This window comes from Ursus americanus, chromosome 23, assembly GCF_024610735.1.
Source record: "Ursus americanus isolate L20-20 chromosome 23, mUrsAme1.1.p, whole genome shotgun sequence".
Classification (NCBI taxonomy): Eukaryota; Metazoa; Chordata; class Mammalia; order Carnivora; family Ursidae; genus Ursus; species Ursus americanus.
The window spans coordinates 12,773,217-12,796,480 of NC_142149.1; the positions used below are offsets into that span (position 1 = coordinate 12,773,217).

At 50.6% G+C, this 23,264-nt stretch overlaps 1 protein-coding gene and 1 non-coding gene across 3 annotated transcripts in view; both read left to right on the plus strand.

Moving 5' to 3' along the window:
- PRKCA (protein kinase C alpha) overlaps positions 1-23,264 on the plus strand; it is a 385,206-nt gene that overhangs the window by 353,811 nt on the left and 8,131 nt on the right. The window contains exons 14-17 of one of the 2 annotated variants that reach the window (XM_045814536.2): positions 1,723-1,803; positions 10,602-10,709; positions 12,580-12,720; positions 19,965-20,012. In XM_045814536.2, the coding sequence (XP_045670492.1) occupies positions 1,723-1,803; positions 10,602-10,709; positions 12,580-12,720; positions 19,965-20,012 (378 nt within the window). The remainder of the gene's footprint in view (positions 1-1,722; positions 1,804-10,601; positions 10,710-12,579; positions 12,721-19,964; positions 20,013-23,264) is intronic. The other variant, XM_045814537.2, reaches the window with a different exon arrangement.
- On the plus strand, positions 19,396-19,503 carry LOC123803265 (U6 spliceosomal RNA). The gene has a single exon (XR_006782801.1). It is a non-coding gene; the product is annotated as a U6 spliceosomal RNA (small nuclear RNA).

Consider the following 23,264-nt stretch of genomic DNA (forward strand, 5'->3'; position numbering starts at 1 on the left):
TGATTACATATATTTGACAGCCATAAACTGTGTTTTTAAAACAAAAATGTCAGTATCCAGAGCACCACTCATGAGCTGATTGGCTCTGGGCGGCGGGTCTCTGAAACTTCTTGCTACGTCAGCTTTCCCACCTATAAAATGGGAAGAGTCATTGTTTCTCCCGCACTGGATTCTGCAGAATGTGCTCAGCATGTCTGATACATAGTAGGTGCTTAACAAGGGTACTTTCTTACTCTCCCCAAGAGCTTTCTGTTGTTGTTCTACTCTGTCAAGACAGGCTTTGATCCAGTCATTTCTTGTCTTGGAACCAGAATAGCGAGCCTCATTTTTCACCTCATCAGGTAATGCACACAAGCTCCTTTTGGTAAGGTTTTTTTGTTCTGTTGGTGTGTGCATTTTCCAAGTTTTCAAAAAAGAACAAATGTAGTTTTAAAAAGAAATGGAGGCCTCCTTGTAGCTTCCCCTGGTTATCATTTGCTTGTCCAGAAAAGGAGTTACAAAGCTGCCAGATCCAAACGTGTACCCCCTTGTTGCCTCCCACATCGAGACAAGCCCCAGGAGCTTGTGTTTCTCATTCTACAAGGAGAAATATTAGTAATGCATTAAACAAATGGAGAGGAAGAGACATGCAGGTTGGTTTGTGTTCCCCAAGACATTTCATTAGACATCGTGGGCCATTAAAAAAATATCCTAGAGCATTTCACAGTCACAAAATGGCAGAATGGTCATGCGGAGCACCTGTTCGGATGTCTTCGGCTCGAATCCTGGGGCATGATCCATAGGTTGGGGGACTGTGTGCCTTAGGCACCAATGCCAGTGTTTTAATGACCTGTATCGTGCTTAGAAATTCCGATCAGTATTACCCCCTTCCACGAGGGCAGGTCATAGAATTATTCTAGTACTTCTGGGAGCCACAAAGGTAAAGGGTAGCGGTCGGGGGACAGGTCACTGTGGACCATCACCCACCTTTATCATCTCCCTGCATTTTGCCAGCTCATTTCATCTGTTCCTCAAGTATTGAAAGTAGTATTGCTCAAGTAGTTTGCTCGAGTATTCAAAACAAATCTCAGCTGTCACATCTCCTCACCTGTAAATACTTCATCTCTCGTGCGTCTCACTCATTAATACAATCATCATACACTTTAATACGAATCACCATACCATTTTCCCGCCTCACCAAATTAGTGGTCATCTCTTAATATCATCTAATATCGGGACCACATTTTAGTGTTCCTGACTTCTTTTTTACAGTTGGTTTGGTTTGAGTCAAGATTCAGACAAGGCTCAAATACGACGTTTGATGAAATTACGTCTCTTTCAAAATGTTTTGAAACTTCAGCAGATAGTTATCACCACGGTCATCTTCTTTACTTTCAGCAAACTTCTGTTACATAGTTTGATTATCTTATTTATCCGACCCTTGGTCTGAAGGACCCCCGGCTTTGTCCAAAAATGAAATCCACCTCACTGTCCAAATATTTTTCACCATGGAGCATAATTACATCTACGTGCAGACAGTGCTGTGGCTTCTCCAGGTGGGTTCGAAGGAGCAGCCCCAAGCAGGTTTTGGGCAACGAGTCACAGGGAGGTGGTTCCCAGTGTGTGTGGTTTGCGGTTCCCTCTCCCCTCCGTGCGGAAAGGCCTACACGCTTGACTTACCTGTTCCCACACGGGCCTTTTGATTCGCCACTAAATGTAATTGATGCATGTGTTTTCACGCAGATAATCGCATATCAGCCGTATGGAAAATCCGTGGACTGGTGGGCCTATGGCGTCCTGTTGTATGAAATGCTAGCCGGGCAGGTAACGTACGTTTTGGTACTTGTTTATTGCTGGATAATGTGACTACTTTGGCTCTGTTTGGGCCACGATAGCGGGACCCAGCAGCTGATGCTGCTCCGACTTCCCTGACCCAGGTGAAAGAGGGAGAGATTCCATCCCCCTCCCCCGCTCCCTTGAAAGTGAGTTATATTCAACAGGCACAGCAATTATCTCTGGTCATAAAAACCCCAAACTGAGAGCCGAAACCCAGAGCATCGGCAGTGTAGCTTTCATATTAAACACAAAAGGCCCTGCACGTCGAGGACGACAGTGGCCTCCGTAGGTTTTCAGTATCTCAAAACTGGGGTTGGGTTATGGTTCCCTGCAAGCTTGTCCGTGCACATTACCCCAGCTGCTGCCCGGGTGTGGAATCGGTATTATTAGCAAAGAAAGAAGACAGTGAAACTTGAAGAAATGCTTTAATAGCTTCTTCCCATCTCTCCTTATCGCGCCCTTGACAGTTCGTTGCAATTTTCACAAAAGTCCAACGAGGCTAAACCTCCAATAACAAAAAGACAGATGAGGTTTCTCTTAGGAACGCAACATCCATCAGATAAGCGGGGGAATGATGCCGAAGCTGGCACTTCTTTAATATATGGCCTTAATATCTGTAGCATTGGGGCAAATCACACTCTCTGCTTTAACAAGCAACCCCAGAAAGCCTCAGTGGTTTAACACACAACACGGATTTATTTTACATTCTTGGCACAGCTCTGGGGGGGGGGGGGCAGGGAGCAGGTGGGGAGTACCAATCCACAGGGTCATTTAAGGCCAGACTTCTTTCATCCATTGTCCCTACAATTTTTAGGACCTCGGATTCCTTTAGTGAACCCTCAACTGGCCAATGAAGAGAGAGCAGAAGTTGCACGGAATGTTTTAGGGGCCAGGCCTAGAGGTGGCATATATCACTCCTTTCTACAGCCTACTGGCCACGTGGCCCCACTGGGATGCCAAGGGCTGGGGGAGGCGGTGGGGGGAGTTTAGTGTACCTGTGAGCCCTGGAAGGTTGTGTGAACATCTACCAGATCTCTACCATTTTACCGAAAAACAACTCTGTCGTGGGCAACTTTTTATAATTCCCAGCAATCAAGTACTTGTGTCAAGGTGTTGGACCCTCCATAGCTGAAAGCTTTAGTAAGAGAAAGTGGAAGGAAATACCCATGTTGAGCCACCGAGCTACCCCCAAGGAAATCTTTGAATCTTTGTTCTGGGGCGGGAGTCACCCTTTCTGACAGGTGACATCCACTGACTCCTTCATTTGCTCACTCAACATATCCTTGCTGAAGGCTTACTCTGTGCATGGTCTTCACTGTAAACAAAACAGACAAAATCCCTCACTTTCATGCGGCCTATAAGCTAGAAAGAAAGAGACCGTAGACGAGTTAAATAAGGAAAATATAGACTAGTGATAAGCTAAGAGAAAAAGTAATAAAGCAGGAAAGAAAATGTAGTGCTGGAGGAAGGTTGAAATTGGAGCGAGGATGGCCAGGGAGGGTCTCATGTAGAGCTGAAGTGAAGATCAGCACAAAGTTGGAGAATGCCAGGAGCTTATGTGGGGTGAAAACATTCTGGGCAGTGGAAACAGCAAGTGCAAAGGCCCTGGGGTGGAAGTGTATGGCTGTGTTTAAGAAAGGAATGGGAAGCCAGCAGTCTGGCCAGAGCAGAGTGGGTTAGAGAGGGAGTGAGAGGCCTGATATCAGAAAGAAAAGAGGGGTCCCAGGTCTTGTGAGCATGGAAGTCAGCACAGACCCTTGGCTTTCCCTCTGGGATGGGAAGCCATTGGTGAGCTCTCCTTTATGTCTCTTTCATTGTCTTACATCTTTTAGATACTGAAGTAGTCTCTTAGAAATCACAAAATTCAAGGTACTATCCTACGTTCGGTTGTTAACTGAGAAGTGATGTTAAGACTTGATTGATAGTAAAATGGTTGGTAATTATTAATTTAGGTTTTTAACCCCCCAAAAAATGTCCATCTCAGGCCAAATACCCCCATTTGTAAGCATGCAAAAGCAGGTCATTCAGACCACTGTCAGTGAGACAACAGCGAGTTGTCTGCCCCTTGAGTTAATTTCCCCTCTTTAGAATTTTAACAATAAAATTTGACTGAATTATCAGCTCCCTGGGAGCCATGCTGTTTCTTGTGAAAGCACAGAAAACTGAGTTCCCCTTCTTGATCCCATTTGCATGTTCTGACTCTTGAGTCCAGAAACAAACCCTGTTTTCACTGAATCACATTTGCATATGCCAACAAAAGAAACTGGTTGGGTGGAAATGGGATCTGTTTCCAAGGGCACTTTACAAGAGATCAGATGAGCTGAGCTTTCATTGGCCGGCAGGAGACTAGGACTTCAGAAGTCTCATGGCCCCTCACACACATACTGTACTCCTCTCCCCATCTTCCTTCCTCTCCAAGCCCGGGACCTCATTCCCTAGAGGAGAGCTCAGGAAGCACCGCCCTCCTGCAGGGAAATCCCCTTTGGGTGCTTTTTAAAAATCTTGCCTCACTTGCCTATTGTCCCTGAGGCCCCGACCTGCAGGTGGTCTCCCCACACCCAGTGCTTCCGTGAACATTCTGGCACATACCCATTTCCCATCCCGCTTCTCAGACTCCATTAGCCTGCCCGATTGGATCCCTTCCAGTTTTCATGATCTCTCTTGAAAATGGTGACACTCATTAAATGTGACGTCTTAAAGGCGTCCCCAGCCATTGTTCTTCTATATCCTCAACTGTGCCTGCCTCCAACACAGTGTTTTCACTTCGGGACCCACTTCTTAGTCTTCCCTGTGACTCAATGCAAATTTCAATGTATTTCTGGGCGGTGAGTCAGCCCAGAAAGGATAATGAAGGCTCTGAGCCTGTTACCCAGAGCCCCCCGAAGCAGCAGCAGCCTCCAGACCTGGTGGAGGGAATAGATGCTGTTATTGAAAAGTAAGATTAATTATAAAGCTGTTGGTGGGCTTATGGTCTAAATTTGTCCTCTTTAATCACAGAGGGCTGCAGATGAGCAGAAAAGATAGTTTATTGCAATTTTCTTCTCATTTGGTATATTTATTGTCAGCAGCCAAGGGGGCAGGTAAGTAGAAATAGCCCGAGTCTTTCTTCAGTGCCTGGCCTGCTTGACAAATATGATTACTTTGGGGCAAGAACAGTATTTTCCCAGCACTGTGATGAGCGAATTGCGGCTCCAAGCGTTCACGGGTATTCATCCTAGAGGGACCAGTCCTCTCCTCTTTATGTCCCCTGCTGCCAGGGTTATCTGTGCTTTCTGTTTATTCCTGACGAGTCAGTCATGGGTGCTTTCTCCCAGCACTTGAGCCCGAACTGTCCTTGGGTGTCCTCCCCCCTCCACCGCTGGTCACCAGCGGTCTGCAGACAAACATGACAGGCCCCAACATCCACAAGGCAGTCCGTGACTTGGGAATCGTTGTAGAAAGAGTGAACCATCACCCCGCATTTGTCTAAAATTCACAAATTGCATATTGCTAAGGAGAACACCTCTGGTTCAGAACATTCTTACACCAAGCCAAGACTGTGTTTGACACGCAGCTTAGCCGGAGACGCTAAGCCCAGATTTGTAGAAATTTAAAAATAATCATGGGAATGTGAGAAAGAGGGGAGAGAAGCAAATCCAGAATGGTGACAGACCTCACCTCCTGTCGTCCCCAGGCTCAGTAGCCGATGTGACTGGGAAGGACAATGAATATAATTATAACTTCACCCTTGACCTGCCTTCAGCCCCAAGGCCTGAGCAGCAATTGCCTGTAAGAATGCTCCCAGGGTGACGTGGCAAGACTTACCAACAGGGGCGCCTGGGTGGCACAGCGGTTAAGCATCTGCCTTCGGCTCAGGGCGTGATCCCAGCGTTATGGGATCGAGCCCCACATCAGGCTCCTCTGCTATGAGCCTGCTTCTTCCTCTCCCACTCCCCCTGCTTGTGTTCCCTCTCTCGCTGGCTGTCTCTATCTCTGTCGAATAAATAAATAAAATCTTTAAAAAAAAAAAAAAGACTTACCGAGAGCCATAAAAATGCTCACATCCTTCGGCTGCGTAAGCCCACACCTGGGACGATTTTCTTAGGAAGGGATTCAGAGAAGAGAAAAAAGACACGCACGGCGGTGTCGATAGTAGCATGAGTTATGAGAACGCAGCCCCGGGAGCAATGGCGAGTGTGCCCCATGGACAGATGAGCCCGTCTCTGCCGGATGAGGGATCAGCTCTGCAGCGGGCCTCTGACCGGGGATACCGGTAGCCACGGAGAAAGTGCTTGCAGCAGTCCGTGAAAAACAAGAAACTCCAAATTATGCATCCTTATTTGAAAATAATACAAGCCTAAGGGTTCCTAGAAAAATAAGAGTGAGGTGAAGGGAATGTGGGTGCGAGTTTCCCGGCCTTCCCCTCCCCCCAGGAACACATGATTTTTACTCCACAGAGGGCTCCGGGGAGCATTCCTGAGTCTGATGATCATTACTGCTGCTCCCCACGTACTTGGGGGCTTCCTCCCTTCTGGCACCTGCCGGGGTTGTACCGCCCGGCTCGCTCGTGGTTGGTAGAACGTGTGACTCTTCTGACCAGTGAGATCTGAGTGGAAGTGCTCCAGGGTGGAGCACTCTGGCACTGGAGCAGGACACCCCAGAGCACCTGCTCCCATTCTACCGCAGCAAGACCAAGATGGCAGCTGCGCCATCAGCATGGGTCCCTGGGTGACCCCTGCTGACTGACAGTGGATGTGTGGCAGAGGCAAGAAATAAGCAATCAAAATCAGGCCTGGGACATATTGCATGGTGCACTGGGTGTTATACACAACTAATGAATCATCGAGCCTTACATCGAAAACCGGGGATGTACTGTATGATGACTAACATAATATAATAAAAAATCATTATTAAAAAAAAAAATCAGGCCTGGGAAGTCACGCCAGGTCTCTAGAGATAGTCACTCTACACAATGACTTGAAACATCTCTGGCCATAGTGACTCCCCCTCAGTCTTTCCAGAACTCCACTACTCATTGTGCAGGATTCCAGAATGGCCTCCCACATACCCCCTCGCCCCCGCCACCCCAGTCGAGCCCTCTTTAGGTGTGGGTGGACCTGCAGCTGAGCACCTCCCACTCAGCCCTACCAGCAGCAGCGCGGGGGAACCATCCTTCCCCAGCCACCTGCCACAGCAAGAGTGAGGGATCGGCAGCTCTCAGAATGGCCCAGAGGCCAAGCGCCGCGGTCAGATGTCTGGGCTTGAATCTCAGTTCTTCCACATCCCAGCTCTGTAACTCTGGCCAAGGCACTTAATAATAGAACCTCAGTGAGCTCACCTGTAAAGTGAGATTGCTAGTATGTACGTCAGTCGTATGGTGGTTTTGAGGATTGAGTGAGTGATGCCTGCAAAGGCATTCCACACGGTGGCCGGCTCACAGAGCCTGCTGCTGCCACCATCCTTACTGCTGTTCACTCCCAAACAGTGCCCATCCTTCATCAGGCAGTGTAGACTCCCAGTGCGTGATCACGGAACGTCAGGGGCACGTGTCCTCCCTGGGATGTGCTGCCAGGAGACGCCCGTCCTCAGGGCCACACAGGGATGGAACCACGGGGTGACAGCCCAGGGCTGTGCCACAAGGACACGTGGTCCTATGGCTTTTGTTGTAGCTTAGGAATCTTATCGCAACAGGTGAGCCCAAGAGGCCTCAGAGAATCCTTCCATCCCCGGCCTGTATGATTCACACTGGATTAAATAGCTCTCTTTCCGGCAGAAAAGGGGTAAAGGGTGCAAACTCTGACCCGGGAGTATCCTGTAGGACTAATACGCTCTGGTTCTAAGTGATGCTGTCTGGGGTGCGTCAGGAGCCAGGGGTCCTGCTCTCAGTGGGAACACAGAGGGCACTTCATGGCCAGTGGCTTCCTTGCTCAGTAGTAGGCCCAGCTCACCTGGGCCAAGGTGGTTCCCTTGCCAGGAGACAAACAGGTGTGCTAAGCCGGTGCCCTGCACAGAATGCCCCCCACCCAGATTCCTTCTTCCACATCAGCCGCGGTGGGCGGTGGGCGGTGGGGGGAGGCATCTGCATCGACCTCATTGTCTTCAGATGCAAAGGTTCTTGCTGCCTCACCTGACAAGGATTCCTGGGCACGATTTGTCTGAGTTTCTCTTAGGAGAGAATTGCTCTTAAGCCCGCGGCTGGGATGATCCGTGACTCAGCCCCTGTAGCGCTCCTGCCGCGAGGGCTTGAGCGTCACCAGACGGGCCGGTTGACTCTCCTGCTGCCGCTGTCACCGCGGGGCCCGAGCTCCGGGAGCCCTTCGCATCTGCTCTGATGCTCTGCGTGGTTTCTCCTGAGCAGCGGCCCTCGGGGGCCCCACCGGGAGCTGTCGATTAGCCATCCGGGAGCAGCACCCGTGCCCTGCTCGAGTCCTGAGTACTATGACACTGGAGAGTGTGAACCCAGAGGAAATTCAGAGTGGGGCCCCCCGGAGGTGTGCAGTTTGCAGCCCGGAGCAGAAACCCTGCCATGTCTGCTTTCGTTACAAAGACCTCCTTGGCCAGAACTCAGCCGCATGTATGGATCGCTTACTAGGGAAAGTGGGATGTTTTGTGGGTGTCCTACCACAGGTGTCCAGAGTAGGTTGCATGGTGCCAGGCAGAGAAGAGCTGGTGGGCTGGAGGCAGGACTGGCCTCCGAGGTAGCTCTTGGCCAGTGCGGCTACCCCCACACCCTTGGGCTGTCCTGCTCCGTCTCTCTAGACAGAAGGTGACCCAGGTGATCGCCTGCACACGCTAGTGGGGTGTCTGTGCCCACCTTCCTTGCCCATGGGCATCCCAGGCGCCATGTTACTTCTGCCCAGGGAAACTCACCACAGCGGGCTGTTCCCGCTCTGCTTGGAGTCATTCACAGGCAGGGTAATTTTTTTTTTTTTAATTTTAGAGAAAGAGCATGAACAGGAGAGGGAGAGGGAGAGAGAGTCTCAAGCAGAGTCTGCAGTGAGCATAGAGTCTAACTCGGGACTCGATCTCACAACACCGAGATCAGGCCTGAGCCGAAACCAAGAGTCGGGATGCTTAACCAGCTGAGCCACCAGGCGCCCACAGGCAGGCTAACTTTAGTTTTCCTCACCCACCTGCATGCTTCGACCAAATTAAACATTCTTTATGCCAGGTACTTACAACCAAAAAAGCGGCCTATTTATTTATATTTCTAGGCCTAATAATAATAATAAAACCCAACAACAATAATGGCACCAGTCCCAACCCCCCGTTCTCCCAGACCTGGTCCCAAGGTAGGGTTTTTTAGAGACTGAGTGTCTTTCCCTTGAGCGGGTGTGGCTCCCATGTGCTGACCCCACCCCCAGCTCCTATTCAGGGCTGGGGTGGGGGAAGGACTAAGGCTGGGGGTCAGATGAGCAGGTTGGAATGATCTCGTGGTGCTTCAGGGGAGCAGTCTGCTTGGGTCCGTTGCTCTCTCTCACTCAGAGGGAAATGTTGGATAAGAAGGGGTTGATAAGAAGGGCTATCCTGCTGACTACGGCACAGCCATGGTTTATACGGACACTTTGGTACGTGGTTTACGTGATTTACATTTGGTCCTTTGGTTTACATTTGAGCTGGACTCTGCATCATCAGAGCCCTCACTGTGTCAGTCAGAGTGACAGAGACATCTCTTTTCCCTGAGAAGGAAAATGCAATGAGTTGAAACATACGGGGATTCTGTCAGCTGTGATAGCTGACGCCTGGTCTGCCTTTCCTATGCTAAACCCAAGGTTAGCTAAGCCTAAAGGGAACATTAAGAAATTTCCCATAAACCCCCTTATCCTGCGTGCTGTCCATCCAGAGTGACAGGCAATTTGCCAGACCGCTCAGGATTAAAGACATGCTGGAGGAGAAAGCTTGAAGGGCGTCCTGAGCTCCCCCGTTCCTCCCGGGGATTCTAGCAGCCCCTTCGAAGACTGCTCATCTGCCCCAATAAAATACCAGTACCACCAGGCACCCTTCAGCAGGCACCCGCTGGGTACAGGACAAACTATCGGGTGTTTTGCAGACTCACCAGGGAATCCCATTTTACACATTGGAAAACTATATCTTAGAGAAGTCGCTTGCCTGTGGACATCCAGCTAGGAGGTGGTGGGGCTGGATTTCTGGTCCAGATCCGCCTGACTTTAAAGCCATGGCCGCCCACAGCGCTGCCATGCCTCCCGCTCTCCCTGGGGGGAGTGTAAACCCAGCAGAAGAGGAGAGGGGAGTGTCTAGTGGAAGCTAAGCTCCCATAACTGCCACCACGCAGGGGCCAGGCTCTCTACAGAGCAGCTCCGTGTTGGGCCAGAAGGGCCCTGGTGTGCATTTCTGGACCTGGGGAAGTCCCTTTAACCCGTGCCCTGGTGGCCCCAACGCCCCATGCTCAGAATCTAAAGGCGCTAGCATTCTCCACCTGCCCCCACCCCTGCACGCAGAGCCATCTGTAACCTAACTTGATCATAATTTAATTCTTTAACACATAATTACAAGATTAATGGATTAATTGTAATTTATTTGCAAAGCATTAAAAGCATTACTCAAAAACATTTTCCCTAAAGATTGTTTTGAGTTGCCCAGGGCAGGATAATTAAAGAGACAGAGGAAAAAGTGAAAAACACACAACCACCAACCTAATGAAAGATAATCAGATAAACCAGCAACTTCACTAAGCTAACTGTGCAGCCCAGAAACCCGGTGCGCGTCTTAGTGCTGAAACGGATCTCCAGGCGCCACGTTAATGAACCACCCTGACTGTTTTCCCATGTCTCTGTTTTCTGGAACAGCCTCCCTTTGATGGCGAAGATGAAGACGAGCTGTTTCAGTCCATAATGGAGCATAACGTTTCTTATCCCAAGTCCTTGTCCAAGGAGGCCGTTTCCATCTGCAAGGGAGTAAGTAGACCAGCATTCCTTTTATGATCACCGACCGAGAGGGCCGACAGGGGAAGTGTCTTCCCCACGCTTCTGAGAGAGGTGGCGGAGAGCCCGCACACCCACGCCACCGCTTCCAGCCATCAGGGGCTACAGCTTGGTGACGTGCGGGGTGTTGTGGGAAACATGGCGGCCTGGAGAACGGGTTCTGACCCCCAGACTGCCTGGAACTCTGGCCCAGGCAGCTAATGCGCACTGTACTTTAGTTTCTCATGCACCTTGTGCCATGAGTTACCAGAAACAATCACGGGCCGTCGGAAAATGTTCGTTCTCTTCCCTTGCCTGGCTTGGTGTGTCTTGGGTCATTCTTCATTCGATCCTCTTCTTTTGAGATGGAACATGTGTGCAGAAACGGGCACGAGTCGCCAGTGTGTAGATGAGTGAATTTTCACAAAACAAATACACGCACGCAATTGCACCCAGGTTGTGAAAGAGAAGGTTTCCGGCACCCTAGAAGCCCCCTCCCTTCCTGTCCCACAGAGACTCCCCACCGCCCAGGATAAGCAGCGTCCCAGCTCGTTCCCGCGGGGACTAGCCTTGTCTGTTTTGCACTTCGCACAAATGCAGTCTTGCGGCGGATGCTCCCGGGGCCTGGCCTCTTACCCAACACGGTGATCGTGGTGTTTCTCCGTGCTCCCATGTGCGCACCCTTCCGTCTTCCGCACGCCCACGTGGCGGAGTTTACTTACTCGTGCTACTGCTGGTGGCCTTTGGGTGGTTTCCTCTTCGTTTTGGGGCTGTCACAAATAGAACTGCCCTGAAAACTTCCAGGCTTTGCGTTTTGGGGAACCTAGGAGCTCATTTCTGTGGAGGAGATGCCGAGGAATAAAAATTACCAGGTCCTGACCTGATTCGTTTTTAATAGTAAAGCTTTAGGCCACAAAATTATCGTCAGACCTGCTGGGATGGAGTGTAACACACTCCTAACATTTTCTGGCAAGTTTGATTGTGTGGGACGCGCTGATCAGGTGTCTTCCCAGGGCAAGGCACTGTTTACATATACAAATACGGAGAGCGGGCCCTGCCCTCAAAGCGTATAATCCGTGTTCGCCTCTGTCTCCCGCCGTGGACACATGGGAATTACTACCTGCCGGTCACGGCATTTATTTTTCCAACCATGAGTCTTTGATTAATATGTTTGGTCCGGGCAATAAATAGGCGTACGACGCTTGTTATTAGCATCATAGGGGATATTTTCCGCACGCACGGTTTTTAGTGATTGCCTACATTTTCACATACACATTTTTTATAGACCTACAGAATGGCGGCTTGAACACAGTGTATAAAGACACCTGATTAAATTCTTATGTTTGATTCTGGGGCCAGGTTGCTCCCCTGTGTCCTTAATCATAAAAATCACTATGGAAAGACCCATACTGTCAACACTGTATTTGTGAGTTGGGGTCACTCTGTGCAAGCTACTGATTTCTTGGGGTGCTCCCAGGCGTCCACGCAGTCAGGGCTCGTAGCAGAGCTGACAAAGGGAAGGCACTACCGGCCGGCATTCTCTTTTTCTTCTAATTTTAGTTGTGTGGCAGGGGAGGGAGGGCCCTGTTTCCTCTCTTTTTCAAAAACCTTTATTGAGGTATAATTGACAAATAAAACTGCAGTGTGTTGAAAATGTGCCGCGTGATGGCTTGACACGCATATACGCCGTGAAAGATTCCCACAATCAAGAAGTCATGTCCATCCCCTCCCATAGTTACCTTTTTGTCTTTTGGGTGGAGAATACTTAAGTTCTACTCTCTCAGCACATTTCAGTCACGCAGTACGGTGTCTTCACCTCTAGTCACCACATCACCCATCGCACCCTCTTTCTGCTGCTTTCTAGCTGATGACCAAACACCCAGGCAAGCGGCTGGGTTGCGGGCCGGAGGGGGAGAGGGACGTGCGGGAACATGCCTTCTTCCGGAGGATCGACTGGGAGAAACTCGAGAACAGGGAGATCCAACCGCCCTTCAAGCCCAAAGTGGTGAGTAGGGGACGTGGCCTGTTCCTGAGCCCTGTGTTCTTGAATCCTAGAGGGGTCCCACCCGTCCGTTCTCTGGGGAGAGGAGGCCGATGACCTCCGCCTCTGCAGGGTAGAAGAACGTGGCCAGGTACCTGCCTTGCCTTCAGTCTGTGGTCTGAGCCCCTGGGATTCCTTCTGACTTTCAGAGTCAGCACAGACCAGGCAGGGATGGGGGCCTGTGCCAACCAGTTGGGGGGCTGCAGAGTGCCTACCAAAACTGAGAGAGAGCCAGGGCACATCGGCTTTGGGGATCAGGCTTTGTGGACTCAAGTGCCCGGCAGGACTGTGATCCCTGCTCTGGGTCCTTGATGGGACGTCTTGTCTGGGTCCGGCTCTCCGGCGTTTGCTTTGCTCCTGAAACATAGCTCGGTCTCAACCAGCTCTTCTGCACACCCCGGCTGCGCTTCCCGTGTTGGCCACGCCCCTTCTGCGAGGAGTGCGTGTCAACCCCATTCTGGTTTGGCCACCTTCATTAAGACTCCTCCCTCGTGACCCCCATTTTTCCCGTTTATTTCACAAACACTATGTGCCAGGCCTGTTCTTTACAAATTAGCTCCTTTAACCCTCTCAACAGCCCTGCACAGTGGGTAAACTAAGGCACAGAGAGGCTGAGTAACTTGTCCAAAGACACACAGCTGGTAGGTGGTGTTCTGGCTCTGCGATCTGTGTCCTTACCCCACGACACCATCGCTCTATCGCAGTGACTGCTGTCTGCCCATCTTCTGACTGTTGGTGGCAACCAGTGTTGGCCTTTCTTAACGTTTCTATCTCTAGAGGTAAACTCAGGAGTCCTTAAGACATCGGGCTCCTCCCTCACGCCACCTGCCACTTCACAGTGCCTCCCGGGGAGTCTGCTTTCCCCCGGATCCCATCTCTGGGGGCCAGTGGACCATGCCGTCCAGCTCGGCTGCCGTCTCTCGGTAGTCCCCGTGCTGCCCCTGGCCCCGAGGCTACAGCGAGAGCAGCTCTGGCCCACAGTCTGTTGGAGAAGCATCCACCCCTGTCTCCCCCAGCAGGTGCTTCTGAGCAGGCAGAGGGGTGCCTGCTGGGGTGGCTGAGTGACTGACTAGTCGGCACAAGCTTTCCTCTTAGAGCAGCAGCCGCCTCCTCAAATACGCTGTGTCTCCTCTACTCCAAGAATAAAACTGCTGCTGGGGAGCCCGCTTCTCCTTTTCCAAGATATTCTTAGCACCAACTGAAGAACTAAAATGAATCAGGTCAGCTGACTCCTCCTGAGTCATCATGTCCAGCAGGACCTTGTATGTCTGCACCCCCCCTTCTCTTCGCCAGTCCCAGACACAGATCTCAGGGGGTTTTCATAGGATCCTTCCTCTCCGTGTACAAAGCCTGGTTTGGACGGGGATGGGGGCGTGAAGGCAGCAATGAACACTGCAGACGGTCTCGGAACATTCTGCTAGGGATTTTCTTCTTCACCTTTCCTATTGAGCCTTCTTAAAACATGAAAGGCAAACAGCAGCCTCTTTTACAGCTCAGTTTCTATACAGGAACAGCAGAGATCACACGCTGACCCCACTTTAGGTGTGAAGCAAAGTCCGGTGACTTGTCAGTCACTTTTCAGAAAGGGGCGAGATGGAGCAAAGTCAACCATAAGACACATCTTCTATTTATCCCCACCTCATCCTCAGAAAAAACTGTCTATTTGCGTGGTCTCCCACTTTCTCTGGACACCGGGACCCTAAATTCAGAGGTAGGGGAACAAGAGGGTGACTCGGGTCCAGGAGCCTGGCGTCTGACTGCACTGTTCCCTGTGGGGCCGCGGAAATCACCGGAAACAGAGCCCTAACCACGGTGGGCAGTTGAGCCACGAGCAGTGTGTGTGTGTGTTTATTCCTGGAGTGCTGCTGGTGGTCTTTTAACTGAACACTACCGTGGACTGAGGCCCTACAGCGTGTAAAAGGCCTGCTTGGGACAGGGACATCCCTGCTCACAGGGAGCCTTCCCAGGCCCGAGCCCGTATCGGGCAAACGTGCACACGGGCAGTGGAGGGGACAGCAGGGGACACAAGCTGGTGCCGGGGTCAGGAGCAAGCAGCCACCGGAGGAAGCGGCAGACTTTCTGCCCCAGGGCCGAAGAACATCAAGGGCAAAGAGGTCGACCAGAAAGTTCTGGCTCCCGGGAGAGTTCGGTGTCTTCCAGGTCCCCTACAACATGTCACCTGCCCAGCAGCAGAGTTTGGCCCCTAATCCCGGCTGAAGGGGGCATCTCCGCCGCCTCTGGGATGACATTCTGTTCCCCAGGTGCCACACTGGAGTGGAGACACCACACGCCAAGGACAGTCTGGGTGGCGGGAGAGGATGTTCCCAGCAGCGCAAAGCAGAGGCCAGGTCCGGATGGCACCGTGGCCACATGCAATACGCCGGTGTCCGCACAGCCACCGGGGAGAGCTACCGGCGTGTTCGAGAGCTTCTGTGATGCTTCCCTGCTTTGTCGGTGAAACAATTCCGTGATCCAGAGCTAATGAAAAAGCCCGAAGAGTAGACAGACAAAATCTAGAGCTGAGGATTCTCCAAGGGGCGGTTTGTCATTCAAAGGGAGACGGAGCCATACGTCCTCGCCGTCACCGTGGAGAAAACAGGGAAATGCGCTGATGCCCTCCCGGGGAGCATCTCCCCTCTGAGCCGAGTCGAGAGCCCCGGCTGGTGGAGCTGGTCTGCTTGGTGAAGTTGGCTCAATGCTCTGTCAGCAGGTGTCGTGAATCCATGTCCCTGAGATTCAGCAGGTTAAAGGACCATTCCCTCCTGGCTCCCACGAGATCAAGCCTTTGGTCATTGCGAGTGCCGGCCGTAAGGCCCCAGGCACCCCCAGGTATCTGCAGGGTGCTTCTAGAGATCACATTTGTGCTCGTCAGCTCTGGAGTCTCATCCTGGCTTTATTTTTTAATTTTCTTTTGAAGCCCCAGGAAAGATGACTCCAAAATCGTGAGCTTCCTTGAGAGAGTAGGGGTTAGGCCCAGAGCTTATCCAGAGGAGCCAGCGTTCCCATAGTGTCCCTTTTTTTTTTTTTCCTGCCTACCAAAATGACATCACGGAAGCTAGACCAGAGGGCCACAGAATATGTGAAATTCCACCACCAAAGACATATTGTGATGCACGAATCCATCAGGAGGCTCCACACAGAACTCCTACCTTGCGGCCACGGTAAGGTCAGGACCTGCGGTGCAGCCGTGGCTGGATTCGGTTTGAAGTCGCTCACAAAGGAAAGCGGAGAGAGGAGAGTGGCCGGCGTCAGGTGTGTGGGACTGCGGCCGTGTCCCCTGACCGTGGCGAGTCTGGAGGCTCAGGGTACACATCCCCAGCACAGAAGGGGCAGCGCCAGGAAGAGCCTGCGGGGGGCGAGAGCCTGCCCCCGGGCGGCCCGTGGCAGGAGAGTCGGGTCCTGGCAGAGCCGTCCCCAGAAGGCCGCCGTGTGCCATCGTGAAGGTGAAGACCGATTTTCTAGAAGGTGGGGCAGTCACGTATGTACTGGTGGATGATGTAAAACAAAAGCAAAAACAGAAACAGCTGTGTTGTGCTCTCCTGGAGATGAGCGCGCTCTCTCTCTCTCATAACTCTCTCCTCCTGGATGGAAAAGGAAGCACACAGCAAGCTGGTTTCCTTTTTCTCAAAGAAAGCACAACCATGGAAGAGCCTCTGATCCACAGACCAAGTACCACCAGCTCAGTATTTGGCTGATGTTCTGAACAAGCCTGAGTCCTCAAAGAAGATTCCATGTAAGAGAGTACCTTTTTTTTCTTCTTTTAAGTTTAAAGACGACGTGACTCCTGAAAAGGTTACTGTTCAGCGGCTGAGGGAGAAACATGAGGGGCCTGGCTGCCCCCCCCCAGCATCAGGTACCCAGGGAGGTTTCTCTGGAAAAGGAGGCTCAGCCAAGCCCACTTGACCCCGCATCGTGAGAACCCGTGGAGGGAAGGAGAGCTCATTCTCTCTGCTTTGCTTGAAAAATCAAAGGCTGAGTATCCCCTTCGAGGCACACATGAGCCCAAGACTCTGATCCAGCGTCGCTTTGAATTTTGCAGGCTTTTACCCAGATTTATTATTCATGTGCATAAAATGCCCAAAAACAGCCTTCAAGTTCCCATTCATCCTGCCCATGATAAATAGCAGTTTATACAAATATCAGAAGTGGAAAGTTAATTGATTTTTTTTTCTTTTTTTGAATTCTGTCCGTTGGCACCAAGGAGCAGAATAAGAATAGCTAGTTCACAGGCGAGCCAAAAACCTTCACGATACTTAAGTGGTTATTAGAGAGAGAGAAAGATTAATCTATAAAGCTAACACCGTGAAATATATTCCAGACCTGATAGACGAGCAGAGCACTTTGGAAACAGGCTTGTCTGTCACGAGGAGGCTTTCTGGGGAAATTATTGTCCTTATTTTATCAAAAAGAGAGAGGGGGAAAAAATAACTTTCATCAGGACGCTGTCATCCTTGAGGCAAGAGCCAGAGAACAGGAACAGTGGGTACAAGGGTAGGTACCACGGCGGTGAGATTGCACGGTCAAGTCCATTTTCCCAGTCACCCTGAAATCCTTCGCAGGCGTATCTCGGGGAGGCTGCGGGTCTGGTTCCAGACGGCCACGACGAAGTGCTTGCCGCAGTAACGCGAGGCAGTGAATTTGGGGGTTTCCCGGTACATCTAAAAGTTATGTTTACACTATCCTGTAGTCTAGTAAGCGTATGCTAGCATTCTGTCTTTAAAAAAGCAATGCACGTAGCTTCATTTAAAAATACTTTGTTGCTGAAAAATGCTAAGTGTCACCTGAGCTTTTAGCGAGTTCTATCACCCTAACAAGTATAATAATAATGAAGATGTTTGAAGCATTGTGAGAATTACCAAAATGTGGTGTAGAGACAGGAAGTGAGCAAACGCAGTTGGAAAAAATGGTGCCGGTAGACTTGCTTGATGCCAGGTTGCCACAGACTTCCAATTTATCAGACACACAAGGTCTGGGGAGTGCAGTAAAGCAAGGTGTTCACAGTGTCGTTAGCTTGTCTAGAAAGTTTGATGCTGCTTTAATTATCAAAGTCAGTGCACCGTGCCTTTTTAATTTTTGAAAAAATTCAATTTTGAGATAACATCTAATTTCAGTATTGCAGAAGAGTTGCAAAAATGGCCGGAAGAATTGCTACATTCGCTTCACCCAGATTCCCTAAATGTTAGCATTTTAGCCCATTTGCTTTATCATTCTTCCTCTGCATCTCCGAGTGCACCTGTGTGCAGACACACACATAGGCGGGGTTTTTGTTGTTTTTGTTTTTGTTTTTGTTTTTAACCATTCCAGAGTAAGTTGCAAACGTGATGCCTCTTTACACCCACCTGTTGCATGTGTCTTGGCTCTAACCAAGGACATCTCGTGGTACTGCTCTTTTTAAGAATCCCTGTGCTAAGGTAATTCCACAGAGCAGCGGCCATCCAGGTAGAAGGAGGGTGCCGGAGCACCGGTCTGAGTGCTTGGTGCCGTAGGCAGCCTTGGGCTGCATGTAATCGTCCTCTTGGGTAGCGGGTAGGTTCATTCTCTCGGCCGTTCAGTAGTGCCAGGAACTGAGATGCCACATAAAAGTGAGGGATTCTGAAGCCTCAGGGAGTTCCACCAACATATGAACACTAACCAGCCTTTGGAGACCAGAGTCTGCCACCTCACGGTGTCCTCGGCTGTGATTTAAGCCTTTAAACTAGCCTATGCCAGCTTCTACTTGGTTGATGAGAGGCATAGAGTCTGCCTATTCTTTGATAACTACTCTCCCAAATGCTCATCTTTTTTTTTTTTAACATTTTTTTAAAGATTTTATTTATTTGCAAGAGAGAGCTTGAGAGAGAGCGTGAGCAGGTGGAGAGGCAGATGGAGAGGGAGAGGCAGACTTCCCCGCTAAGCAGGAGCCCAACTCAGGGCTCGATCCCAGGATCCCTGAGCTGAAGGCAGACACTCAACCAACCGAGACACCCAGGTGCCCCAATGCTCTTCTTTAAAAAAAATAAAATTATTTGAGAGAGAGTGAAAGAGAGAGAACACAAGCAGGGGTGAGAGGCAGAGGGAGAGGGAGAAGCAGGCTCTCCACTGATGAAGGAGCCTGACACGGGGCTCAATCCCAGGACCCTGGGATCATGAGCTGAGCCAAAGGCAGATGCTTCACCGACAGAGCCACCCCGGCTCCCCAGATGCTCTTCTGCTTGAAGGAGAAATGGGAAGACATGAGATATTTAAGATAATAATCAAGATAAATAAGTACCTCGGTCGCAAGCCTCAGGGAGCGTCAGTGGTGAGGGACGGTACGCGCACAGCCCGTGTGGCTTAAGGCGTGTGAACTGACAGGCTCCTGTTGTCTGAAGTAAAGGTCTCCCACACCGATGGTCGTCACAACAACTTGTTTTGGAAAAGGAGCCTTGAGTCCTCCAAAGCTGGCCATCGGTATCAAGACAGATCCAATGGAGTGCATGTTTTTATTCCTTAGAATATGGCCCAGGATAGGCCAGGACCGTTCTCGCATAGACATGTGGCTCTGACACCCACAAGAATCCACTCGTTTAATATGTGGCTTAGAGCCGAGTCTATCAACAAACCCATCAACAGAACCGACTCGCTCTGGACCAGCATTGGCCCTTTCGGAGATGTGCTCTCGTGCTCGCTTTGGCAGCACATATACTAAAATCGGAATGATCTAGAGAAGATTTAGCGTGGCCCCGGCATGAGGATGACACACAGGTTCCTGACATTTGCTCTGAGGCAACAGATAAAGGACTGTTTAATTTGGTCTAAGAAACGAAAACCTGTCTCCAGTCTCTCACCACAGGTCGTGTTGGCAGGAGGTGAAGGAGGTCCTAATCCCTCTTTAAAAAATCATTGCTAAAACACTAGCTCTGTGTGGTGAAATAGGTAAGCATGTAAAGATGGATACAAAATGACAAGACGCTGTCTCCCCCACCCCAACTACTGGTCCTGCTATTCACTGTCTTCTGTAAGCTTCTGGAAAGCTGTGAGCGCGTGTGATCATACACACAGCGAGGTGGTACCACGCGTTCCATTGTTCACCTTGTACCTTTCACCTGGCAATATATCCGGGAGATGTTTTCACATGAGCACATGTGGGTCTGTGGCACCCTTTACACAGGCCATTCTGATTCTCGAGTTTCCAGGACAGGCACTGACTCTTTTCCAAATACTCTCCTCTGTCCATTCTTATTCTCCAGACTTTCTGTACCAAAATGCACTGGCTGCAGTGGGCATCCAGGCCTTCGGTGAGCACATTTCCAGATCCTTGAGTGACTAAATGAGCAAACTAACCCCACTTTTTAACCCTAAGCGTGTGCTCCTGCTTGTGTTGGGTCATGCACGGAAGACCGTTTCCTGAGCATGCTGATCTTATAAAGGGCTGCTGCCCGGGGCCTCTGGCCCCTCACTGGATGGTTCCATGGTGTGGACATGACCTCCCAGGAGGCTCAAAGCAGAATATTCCCATTCATTTCTGCTGCTGGTTATTTAATGAAATGAAGTCCGTGCACAACTGTGTGTCAGAAAGCCATGCACGGACGTCAGCAGGGTTCCTACTAACGCTGCACGAGGACCACCGCACAGTGGGACTTGAAATACGGGGGTCTCCTAAGATGAAACGGGTCCTGCTACATCTGGCAAAGCCAGAGACATTCTCCACCTCTATAAGTTTCCTTTCTCCTTCCTCTTGCAACACGCCTTTACTCTCGCTTGGTTCCGCGCTCTGCCTGCTCCTCTGGGTTTGGTTTGGTTTGCTTTGTAATGGCAGTGTTTTCAAGCTACTCATACTCACCCTAATTCCCATACCAGTGACCGTGGGGTTATATTCTACATGACTGAGACACCAAGGTAAAGGCCAGGATTGAGACCAACACATGTATTGTGCATTCTCGGTTGCCTCTCCCAGGTAAGACTCGTGAGAAGCCGACTTGCGCGGGGCAGGCTGTCTCTCCCCACGGCCCTTAGACAGGGTGCACAGGGTGGTGAGTGGACTGTGTGCTGCCCAGGGCCCTGGATGGGCAGCGCTGTGATCCCAAAGTCCACCTGGAGTCTGCCTCTTCCTATGCTTTGTCTCATCTTTACCATGCCTGATTTCCCTTGGGTTCACTTTATTAATTGATGAGTTTACCAAATAGGTAGGAATGTCAAAACAACAAAGGATGTATGTCCCAAATCCAGGGCTAAGGAAGTCAGGTAGATTATTAATAGTGTTCGTTCATCCCTCATATATTAATCACTTGGCTTTTACATGCTGGGTGCAAGCTGTGCCTTAGGTCGTATCATGCCTGATTAGAAGGGACTGCACACACTCTTGGTCCTTTGATCCCCACAATAGCCACGGAAGGTGGATGTTCACATCCCCATTTTATCTTTACAAAGAGGTGTGGTGAGTTTCCCAAAGCCTTACCCTGGGCTTTTGACTTCTGGTGGGTCCTTCTCCTCACCGGACCTCCTATTTTCCCTAGGATGTCAAACACAGTCTCCGCTCTCAGGGAGTACGAGAGGAACTGTCTGGGCTCACACACTGGCCCAGCCGGGTGTGGGCTCCCCCCTGCTGCCCTCCTCTCCTCCGTCTTTGTCCCACACCAGTTGTGTTGTGCTTCGCATCCCCGATGGCAGAAGTCTCCGTTGGTGACAGGTGTGGGTGGCCTTTGGAGGTGAAGACAGTGCACACCCTGACAAGGGGTTTTGCTCTCAAGCAGCAAATGTTGCCTGCAGCTGCTGTGCACTGTCAGGTGGCCTCGAGCTCTGAGGTCATGGCCAACGCAGACCTGCCTGTTGTCACACGTTGCAGTGGAGGCTGCCCTTCCAGTGGCCATGGTAATAACCTTGCATCATCCCTGAGGAAGGTTGAGAGGATGTCTGTAGTCTGGCTGGCCTCATTCTTCACCCCCACTATCGCTCACTCAGTCATTCACATGTACCACCCGGTGCCCCCTGAACCCTTCAGCCTCTTCTTGCTCCCTCACACAACTAAGAGGGCGTCCGAGCCCCACTGCCCACAAGACAATGGTTATGAGTAAGGTTGGCCCACAGGCAGCAGGAAGAATCTTTTCTAAGTGTAAAATATAACAGCTTGTTGAAGGCTTTATCTTTTCCCCAAAGATCCAAAGAGCACTGATTTTCATTATCCTTTTTGGTCATTGGTGGTGGTGATGATAGGAGGATAGTCACAGTTTTCTACATAAACATCTTGAAAAATGAGTAGGTCAAGATCTTCTCTGGTTTGACTTAAAGGAGATTGTCTATATCTGGGCTAATTTCACTGAGTTGTGGAGAGCTCATTTTTTAAAGCATTAAGAGATCCTCCATGGTGGAAAAATAAGTACTATTTCTCATAGTACCAAACCTGTGATAAAAGTCCCCCCCTGCTCTTTGAGGGAGGGAAGCGGCATCTATCTGGTGGGAGCTCCCTTGGAACAAGAGGTCCTTCTGAGTCTTGGATCTCATCCGACCCTCAGATGCAGCCTCCAGTGTGTCCTGGGCTTTCCCGCCCAGAGCTTGCTGAGATCCACTCACAGAAGCCGAATGTTTTTTCTTTGCCTTCAGCCTGTCCCTTCACCTCAGTGACTAGGTTTAAGAAAATCTTTCCTTTGCTAGAAGGTGATTTCTCTCTCAGGATCAGGGAACATTCCAGAGCAAGTTAGAGTGGAACGGAAAAGGAAGAGGTTTCTGGTGGTGAGCAGTTCTGCGACCAGCAGCCCTCCTCTTGTGCAGTGTGATCACTGAGCAGGGCTTGGACTGGCCTGGTCTCTGCGAGCCCCTGAGCTCCGGGCCGGCAGCCCACACAGCACAAGGCCCGAAGTAGCGAGGGCTTCTGTGCCATGTGTTACCACACCACAGACGTGGCAGCCCTTAGGAGTAACCCTCCCTGCGACAGCAGTGTTAGCATTTCACGTCCTTGAGCATCTGTCCCCATCCCCAGGTTTCTCGGTGCTGATGTATACGTGGTCCCCTTTTTAGATCTCAGGGACTCTTCTAGTTTTTTGTTGATTTATTTGGCAGTTAAGCCATGGCTTTTGGCACTTCCCATTAGAAGAAGATCCGTGAATGCCCTAAGGATGGTACCCAAAGGAAAGATCAGACCCGTGCCGTCTTTTCACAGAACAGATCGACAAATCTAGGGTTCGATGGTGGGAGACACGTTTTACCTTGGCTCGCCTTCCTGTTCCTTTTAGAGACTTCACCTTTTACTTTTCCCAAAAGTTCCTTCCTGTTCATCTTTGCAGGGTTAGTGAATAGCAAAGGAAATGCAAATGATCTCTTTTTAAGGGAGCACACGTCCCAGCCTCTGGGAGCACCTACAGTGCATTCGAAGTGCACTTGAAATCTTCCAGGCCCTGGGCGTTGATTATTGAGTTCCCAAAGGACGTCCTCCTCAAATACAACCACACCATCTCACATGCGGGAGGTAGGGCCTGCGTGACAAGCAGGCCCAACAGTATGGCCTCCATAGAGAGGCTGCCAGGGCCCCGTACAATCCGCTGCCTCCCTCCACA